The following is a 9899-nucleotide window of genomic DNA, read 5'->3' on the forward strand; positions in this document are numbered from 1 at the left end:
TGTCAAGCTCAGCCCTGGGGTCCATCGACTATGACATAGCTGGAGGCTTCACTATGAAGTAAAAGAGAGGTTAGGATTTCTGAGAAAATTCACAGAACAGCTTAACAGAGTCTTCAGGCGATGGCATAAAGGAAGGGGCCATGGGAGTCTTGTACATACCTCAGCATAGTTATTCTTCCCACTTGGTCCCCTGGAACTGAAGTTATAAATAACAGTGAGCCACCATGTGGGTGCTGGGTATTGAACCCACATCCTCTGGAAGAGCAGTTAGTGCTCTTAACCACAAAGCCATCTCCCCAACTCCTCCCATTTCCCTACCATGTCTTCAAGTCAATCGTGTTTCTTTTCATCTTCTGGCTTTGGGCTGCTCCCCTCTAGGTTCTAAAACCAGATGTTTCTCCTCATCCTCGGCGAAGGAGGACTTTCCACCTGTCTGAATAAAGAAAATGACTGTTGTCTCCTTCAACATGACATTTTCAGCCATTAACCAAGACACTTGTCATGAGCCCACTGACCATTCACAAAGCGATTTATTAACTTGTCAACTTACCGGGATTCATATATCTCTGAGGGAGTTTCTGACATAGGGGGCATCTATTGCTACATGAGCAGAATCTCATATGTCACCGATCAGGATCAGGCCAGGTGTAACAGAGTAGCTGTGAGAAATATGCATGTGTCCCAAATGATGTGCTGAGGTGTTGCCTGCAGATCGCTCTTTCTTGCCTTTCTTCCTGTCTGACATCCCGTATCACGATTTAAAAATACTTGAAAACATGTTATAGTCTCCCAAGTTGAAACTCCTATTCCGGGCATCTCTGTAATTCTCTAGGATGAATTGTTTTCCTAGAGTTCAATAGAAATGGTTGAATTATAGTCAGCGAATCTTAGATCGTAGGCTACAGCTACAGCATCTCCATCTTCACATTTTGCCCCCATTGCCACAGTGCTGTGTTTACAATGATCTCAGTAAAGACACACCTTTCCTCTCAAGTTGAATATCATGCAAATCTCAATTTATGTTATTACACTGAATCATCATGGGCGTGTCTGTTTTTGCCACTGACCAGAGAGTGTCTTTATTTATTTATTTATTTATTTTGGAATTAACATCAAGTATAATTAACCCCAGAACATCCCACACCATCTGGGTATTCAAATAATCACATGAAACATTAACAATGGAGGGGAAATCATTTATATGCTACTTTCTCTATTTTATCTGAACACACTTGATTATTTCTAAAGTACAAAAACAAAGAACTTATTTGGTATATATATATATATATATATATATGAAAACCAATAAACAAGAAACCAAATCAGAACTAGTAGAACATTGTGAGGTATAGTATCCTGTGTCCAGGCTTGCATCATCTGTTGGATGTTCTGAAGAAAACTTCTTTACAGTTGTTTCTGGGAGGGTAGCATTAAACACGCTGGACCTTGCTCTTTGAGCAACAGAAACACCACTCCTAAATCCATACTCTCCTCTCAGTCAGATTCAAAGACATGCTAACTCCTTTCCAGGGGCTCTGAAGAAATTTGTGCATTCTATGTAATGATGAGTGCACAGATTGTACTGTTCTTAGTGGCCTCAGCCCCACTTCTTGCTCTTTTGTAGACACATCTTTTGGGGCAGTTGTGACGTAACAAGAGCTACTCTGCCTTGCTTTTGATTTTTCATATCTCTTGCTTATGCAGAGACAATTCCCTACAGAGGTAGTGAAACATTAGTCATGTGCTCCGAACTGTCACCAGGCTATTCCAAACTGCTGGGTGAAATCCTAATGGTGTAACTATATGGTCATCAGTCTTTTGGACAACTAACCAAAGCAAGATATTTTAACTAGATTGTTACATGACTTGGCATCTTAGTTTATGAAGTGGTTTCTCCTTAGTTTTAAAGAGGGAGCCTTAGCTTTTAAAAAATATGATCATACCAAACCTATCTTGATCTGTGCTGACAATGATGGCTGGAGATAGTGTACAATAAGAAAAAAAAAAGACATTTGATGGGTAAATAAAAGAAGAAAATGGCAAGAGGAATGATTAGGGCTGGTTATATTGAATCTTGTCTCAGCTGTGCAGCAAGGCCCTGCTTAGACAGACAGACAGACAGACAGACAGACAGACAGACAAAAGCACTAGGCATTTCTGGCAAATGTTTTCTACAAAATACCAGAAGGCTGCCCTGCTATGCCATCCTCCATGCTTCTGAAAGCTTTCACCAACCCCATCCTTTCCCCTGTGGCCTCAGAGAGGTCCCCAGGGCCTCACACATTAGATTGCATTTAAATTGATCCTTTTATCTGTGCTCCAACTAATTATAATCTATTAAATGAATCTATTTAAATGTTGACAATCTAAGAGTTTCAGTAGATGATAGTGCGTTTCGTGTTAAAGAAAAGAAACCTGGTGATTTGCCATCAGAGTGGCTCGTCTAGACCAGCATGGGCATTTTGGGAGGCCAACCAAGGCCATGGAATATGACTCTTCTCATTACAAATATATTAAAAATCAGTTAGCATCAGAAAACTAAAACGTAGTTAATGATGCCACTGTCCCTAATTATTGGACATTTGTCCTTCTCTCTCATCCTTGCCCCCATCCTCTTTGATTTTTCTCATTTTTTTCTCCTGTCTATTCTCTGGTTTTCTGGTTTCCATTTCTTCCCCCCACTTCTAACTTACTGCCCCATTTTCTTCTCCATACAGGTCTTTCATCATAGTCAACTGCTATAAAGCTTTCATTACTTTTGGAAACTGACCCATCTAGTCAACGAAAGATGAAAATGCCATTGCTGGTCAGCCATCTCCTGCTAATCTCCTTAACATCCTGTCTAGGAGGTAAGGAAAATCCCTCGTGTGTCTTCCATAAATTATGTGACCATAATTTATGTGCATTTTTACCGTGAAAATCTTTCATGTGAAATACGAACTAATATCTTCTTTTGACCTCTGGGTCTGGTCATATTAATAAATACACTTCATATACTTAGAATAGCCTTATTTTTATTTTTAAATAAAATTTTGTAGTATTTAGCCTAGTGCTGGTAGTAGTGAAATGCTCATAAACATGTAAACTTTGTATCTCTGGTAGTAGAAACAGTTAGTATGTGACAGCGTGGCTTAAATCAACACTATTTAATGTAGAATCCGGAGAGATGGTTGGTATTTCTATCACCTGCCAACAAGTACTGGCAATAATAGTAAAATGTAGTAAGAAATCTAAAATTTAGTACATTAAATGTCTGCCTTTCTTCTTTGATACAACTCACTCACTTGTCTGTTAGCATCAGGTTGAGTTAATTACAGCTGCATTTAATAACCGAGTCACAGCATTTCTCATCATTAATAAACAATGGCTCTTACGAATATCCAGCACAATGCTGAATTCCATAAATCCTGCACTTCTCTACTCAATTTTAGGAAAATAGGGTCCAGATATCCTATGTTTATAAACATATAAAGAAGAGCGCAGCAGCTTTGAGCTCTCTACACAAAGACCATGTTTCTCTCTTTCAGAGCAGTTATGAAAATTCAGAGATATTCCCCACAAGCATAGACATGCTTTTTTTTACTGACAGTAGCACATTTCTTAACATTCATTTTTTCCCCCCTGCAAACCTCCACCTCAATGACCTTCGCTCAGTGACCACTTGTGAGCTGCTATTCAACTGAAGATGTATCTAAGCCTTTCATCCAGTTTCTGCTGGTCTCTTTAAGGATGTACCCAAAGATTATTCTATTGCGTTTATTATTTGCCCAGTTCAGGGTCTCCTGTAGCCCAGGCTACCCTGAAATTTATTAGATGGTGAAGGATGACCTCAAACTAACGACCCTCCAGTATTAGCCTCCTAAGTGCTGGGATCACAGTAGAGCCAGCTGTTATTTATTTCTTAAGGAAATAAAAATTATGGGTGTTGAGGAGATAGTGATTTCTATTATACTAATTGCAAAATTTGGTGAGAGTAAATTTTCTTAGTGTCAATAGTAGGAGACGGAGCTACAGAACCATACTTTGCCTTCATCAGCCTCAGGTGTCCCCTCAATCTTTCAGACACCTAAACTCAAGTCAAACCAGATCCATGGCTTTGAGGTCAAAAAGAATTTTAAGACAAGCCCTTCTACGACAGAGTCTGAGTTTATTAGAAATACAGGGAAAAGCACTTAGAGGAAATTAAATCACAACTTTGAGCATCTGTGTAGGGTTCTCATAGAACAACTGAAAATTGTCCGAATAGCAACATAGACACCATGTTGATGGCTCTCACATTACATCTGGAAGGGTGTCTGAGAAAAACAAATATTTCCCATTCTCCTTTTGTTAAGACCAGAGGATGGATCCAGAGGTGTTTTTGGATAAGAATCAACAGCCCTGCTCAGTTGATTGTGCGGGCTGTGTTCTTGTAGTGTCATGGTAGTGTCCTCCAACTTTCCAGCTCCTACAATTCTTCCGGCCCCATCTCATGTGGGGTTCCCCTGGCTTTGCCTAGGGTTTGGCTGTGGGTCTCTGCATTTGTTCCCATCACTTGCTGGATGACTCCCCTCTGATGACCATTGGGTTAGGGAGTCATGTTTGGTTCTACCTAGATCTCTGGGTTGAGTTGCCCTGCTTCTGACTCCTGGTCATCGAAGCAGTGTCAGATGTGGGTTTCCTCTCCTGGTTTGGGTCACGAGTTGGACCAGTCATTAGTTGGATACTTCCACAAGTTCTGAACTACTGTTGCTCCAACATGTCTTGTAGGAAGGACAAGATTGTAGATCTGAGTTTTTCTAGCTGTGTTGATGTCCTAGCCACACTACTGGGAGACTTGCTGGGTTTTAGAACATGGTGAGAACAGGATCTGTATCTCCCGTTACTAGGAGACGTCACTGGGGTCACTCTCATGGATTCCAGGGAGTTTCCACTAAATTAGGTTTCCATATTGCCCCCAATTTTCCTTCCTAATTGCAGTCATCAACCCCAGGACTGACTCTGACCCTCTCTCTGTCTCTCTGTCTCTCTCTCTGTCTCTGTTTCTCTCTGTCTCTCTCTGTCTGTCTGTCTCTGTTTCTCTCTCTCTCTCTCTCTCTCTCTCTCTCTCTCTCTCTCACACACACACACACACACACACACACACATACACACACACACACACCCTGTGCTGCCCAATCCCTCTTGCTATCATCCACACCCACAAAATCTATTCTATTACCTCTTCCTGGGGAGATTCATGCATCTACCCTTGAGACCTCCTTGTTACTTAGCTTCTCTTGATCTGCAGATTTTAGCAGCATGATTGTTCTTTACTTAATAGCTAATGTCCACTTGTCAGTAAGTACATACCATGTTTATCTGCCTGTGTCTGTTTACCTCAGTCAGGATGATCTTTTGTATGTCTCTTTGCCTGCAAATTTCATGATATTGTTTTTAGCAGCTAATTCTCCATTGTTTAAATGTAGTACATTTCTTTCTTTCTTCCTAATTAGATATTTTCTTTATTTACATTTCAGATGTTATCCCCTTTCCTGGTTTCCCCTCCGAAAACCCCTTATCCCATCTACCCTTGAGGAACATCTAGGTTGTTTCCCGCTTGTGGCTATTATAAAGAAATCTGTAATGACCATGGTTGAGAAAGTGGTAGAATGACCCATCCTTTGGGAATATGCCCAAGAGTGGTGTAGCTGGGTCTTGAGGAAGATCAATTCCCAATTTTCTGCTCACAGAAACTGAAGCAACAAGCAGGGACCTCTTATGTATCTGGACTAGGTCTTCTCCTCAGCCTAAGCTTGTGTAGCGTGGTTCTGGTGGGGTTCCCACAGTGGGGAGTCGGAGCATGTGTCTGACTCTTTTACCTGTGATTGCGATCTTGTTCTTCCTACTGGGTTGCCACTTCCAGCTGTGATATGAGAGCTTATTGTAACTTGTTGGACCATGGTAAATGGAAATTCCTGGAAGGCCTAGTATTTTTTTTAAAAAGGGGAAACAGAAGAGTTGATCTGAGAGGGGAGATGTGAGGAGAGAGTTGGAGGGGAATCTGGTCTGGATGCGCTGTATGAGACAATGCATATGTGTGTGTGTGTGTGTGTGTGTGTGTGTGTGTGTGTGTGTATGTGTGTGTGTATTGATAAGATCAATCCAGAAACCACTAGCGTAGCACAAAGAGGGGTTCTGCTGATACCCCTAGAAAGCTGGGTAAGGGCCAAGGCCTTGAGCAAGTGCTAGTTGTGTTAGAATTCTTCATTCCCAGGAACAAAGGTGATTTTCTCTCCTTTGTCCCCATCCTGTCCCATAAGTTGGTGCTTAAGCATTTAAAGGCCATGGTAAACATACAGAACCACAATAATGGTATGAATACAATACATGCATATATAGTCACATGTATAATGTACATATAAGTACACATGGATAAATTTTATATGGTTATTAACATTTTATTATAAATGAAATATAAAGTGTTTTAATACATGCATATATAGTCACATGTATAATGTACATATAAGTACACATGGATAAATTTTATATGGTTATTAACATTTTATTATAAATGAAATATAAAGTGTTTTAATACATGCATATATAGTCACATGTATAATGTACATATAAGTACACATGGATAAATTTTATATGGTTATTAACATTTTATTATAAATGAAATATAAAGTGTTTTATTAGTCTCTCAAATTCATACTAATTCTATTGATAGCAAATAGTGCTGCCACTATATAGTGTAAAAATAAGAAAAAATATTTGAACAGGTGTAAAGATATGTCAGTCTTGTGTGAAGAGTAATTTGTTCTATTTCATTGATTCTTTCCAAGTTAAACATGCCTGAAAGAATTAGTTGATATAAAAATGTTTTTCTCATTCTTTTTCTTTTTAGACTTTACATGGCACAGAAGATATGGTCATGGAGGTAAGTTTTAAATAGCTTGTGTGTGTGTGTGTGTGTGTGTGTGTGTGTGTGTGTGTGTGTGTAATCATGTTTGATTTCTGCTTTAAGCTATGGTCACTCTAAAGTTGGTGGTAATTACTATTGTTGGGTCACTTAGAAATCCTGTAAGGTATTTTTTCTTAGATCATAAAACAGCTTGTTTGATTGTTGAAACACACACACACACACACACACACACACACACACACACCAGGCTTAGGCAGATGGAACTATTCAATGCAGTTTCCATTTGTCTTATATACTTTGTAACAATACCTGGATAGGTCCACAGTTACAGGGTTGCCTTATCTGGCATCAATGGGAGGGGAGGCCCTTCCTCCTATGGAGGCTTGATGCCCCAGCTCAGGTGGATGCTAGAGGGGTGAGGCAGCAGTGGGTGGGTGTCTGGGAGAGTATGCTTTTAGAGGCAAAGGGGGAGATGCAGAGTTTGCAGAAGGGAGACAGGGAAGGGGGACATTTGAAATGTAGATAAACAAAATACCCAATTAATGATAATAATAATAATAAAGATTAAAACTACTTAACCTTTTTGCAAGCCTTTTGCTTGCTTAAAGAGAGAAAACTCAAGTTAATGCACATGGAAACTTAAGATTTGAAGATTTGGTGCAGTTAGGATCCAACAGATGGTATAAAAATTTCCTGCTTGAGATGTATTGAATGTAACAACCAGTCCTGCAGGTCTTAGTCTCCTGTTTTCGCTGAAGTAGAGAGGTGTAGCCAAGAAGATCAACTTGGATCTGCCTCTCTGGCTGGAACTCACTGGCAAAGCTTGCGGGTTTTGCATACATTAGTCAACTTCTATGAGCTTGTTTTCAATATGCAAAAGTCACTCTGTGTTTTCAATACTGCAAGACCCTCACAGAAAACACAGTGAGTGCAGCTGGCATTGTGACTGATGGACCCTGTGACCAGTGACCAGTAACTGCGAACCTACTGAAACCACTGCAGAATGACAGAATACAAAGCCAGGAAGAACTGCTGAGCATCGGATGTGACAAACTCCAGGGCAAATCCAAATGATGCCATTTGGACTGGGAAAGGTTTTCCCCTTGTAGATTTAAAGAACAGAAGCACAAGGAATTCTTAGCCCAAATCCTGGCAAAGCCATTTCCCTCCTACGTTGTGAGCTGGCAATCACTACATGTAAGTTTCATAAAGAGCAGTGACTAGATTTCAAGAACCTTATCATAAGTAGGGAATATGGAAAAAAAATACCAGCTCTTGAAGAAAAAAATGGAATTTGCATGAGAGGAATGATATATGATAAGGTGTGTTTAATGACAGATGTTGTACATATACAAAAAAAACAGAAATAGTTTAGCAAGTAGAAATGGTACAAATTCTAAATAAACAGGATGACTGATAATAGTTCAAAAGAAAGAAGAGAGAGAGAGAGAGAGAGAGAGAGAGAGAGAGAGAGAGAGAGAGAGAGAGGGAGGGAGGGAGAGGAAGGGAGAGGAAGGAAGGAAGGAAGGAAGGAAGGAAGGAAGGAAGGAAGGAAGGAAGGATGAAAGAAAAGAATAAACACTTGGCATTTCTGTAGGATATTAGCAGGAATTTCATTAGAAAGTATTTTATTGTCAAATAAACCAGAAACCATTGGAAAACCTGCTGCCGAGTTAAGTGTAATGGTTTATTTTTAATTGCAGTCAAGGTTTTTAGAACTAAAAAAAGTAAGTGCAGGCATTTCTTTGCACTGACATCATAAAACATCTCTAGCTGAGTCACTAAGAACATACATTTATTTTTTCACATCCCTAGAAAATAGAACCTAGACTCAAGGTGTGAGCATAACCACGGTCCCTTAGAACCTGCAGAATCCTTGCCTCCTCCAGCTGCCATTGGCCTCACATGGTCCTGTGATTGTGAAGGTATGACTCCAGTGCCTGCCTTCAGCTCTTCCTGGCTTCTCACTGTGGCTCTTCACATGACCTTGCCTCTGAGCATGCCAAAGTCCCCCCTTTTGCAAGGTGAATCTCTGAGGAAAGACATAATACATATGTATGTTCATTTACCTGGTAACCAATAAGGACCCTTCCTTTCTGTTAAATTTGTGACCCTTCACTTCAGGTGGAGTGCTAAGATCACCCAGCATTCCCTTACATGGCCATTTCCCCCTCAGTCATGTCATAGGGCTCTTGCTCCTCACACCTCTAAAATACTTGTGCATTCAGACGTGACATGTTGGGTTTGGTTGGTATTATGTAGGGAGATTAGAAATGATGAGAAGACAATTCCACAGGCTGCCCCTATATTCTTTGGCCACTGCTCATATCTGCACCGGTGCTGTGCTGCCATTTCTAGGGTTCACCGCACCCTGTTGGGCTCTTGCGCAGTAGATCTATCTCATATGGTCCATCTAACCTGTTGCCACAAAAAATGTCCACTTTCTCTCTCCTAGTTGTCAACTTCTCCCTCTTTATGGCTATCACTATCAACATATATGCATGCCATATTCTGGGAGAATCATGACACATGCCTTTTAACCCAGCACTTGGAAGAAGAAGAGGCAGGTAGTTATCCATGGCAAGTCTGGTCTACATAGAGAGCTCCAGGACACCCGTGCTTACATAGAGAGGCCCTGTCTTAACAAACCAATTAATAATAATAATAATAATAATAATAATAATAATAATAATAATACATGTTATTTTCAAACTCTATACTATTCCATCTTCTTCACACCAATATAACAAAAAAGTTCTTTCCTATGCGTGTTCTTTTCAATTTGTTGATATATCGTCTTTGAATATAGCAAGTTTCAACAACTGCCTCTTTGCCACCTGTGATAAAACACTGTAAGCCACTTCTAGCTTTCCCTGCAGTGCACAGCTGGCTATCACATATGAACAGAACACTATTCCAAGTGAAGAGGGGACATTTCTCTCCCTCTCCCTCTCCTCCTCCTCCTCCCCTCCCCCTCCCCTCCCCCTCCCTCTCCTCTACCTTCTCCCCCTCC

General features: G+C 40.4%; 1 protein-coding gene across 3 annotated transcripts in view; it reads left to right on the forward strand.

Annotated features, from left to right (window-relative positions):
- Cntn1 (contactin 1) overlaps nucleotides 1-9899 on the forward strand; it is a 288900-nt gene that overhangs the window by 159986 nt on the left and 119015 nt on the right. For all 3 annotated transcript variants that reach the window (XM_021216386.1, XM_029548012.1, XM_021216385.2), the window contains exons 2-3: nucleotides 2718-2849; nucleotides 6869-6901. In XM_021216386.1, coding sequence (XP_021072045.1) covers nucleotides 2789-2849; nucleotides 6869-6901 — 94 coding nt within the window. In that variant the 5' untranslated portion in view covers nucleotides 2718-2788. The remainder of the gene's footprint in view (nucleotides 1-2717; nucleotides 2850-6868; nucleotides 6902-9899) is intronic.

The sequence above is a fragment of the Mus pahari genome, chromosome 17 (genome assembly GCF_900095145.1).
Source record: "Mus pahari chromosome 17, PAHARI_EIJ_v1.1, whole genome shotgun sequence".
NCBI classification, from domain to species: domain Eukaryota; kingdom Metazoa; phylum Chordata; class Mammalia; order Rodentia; family Muridae; genus Mus; species Mus pahari.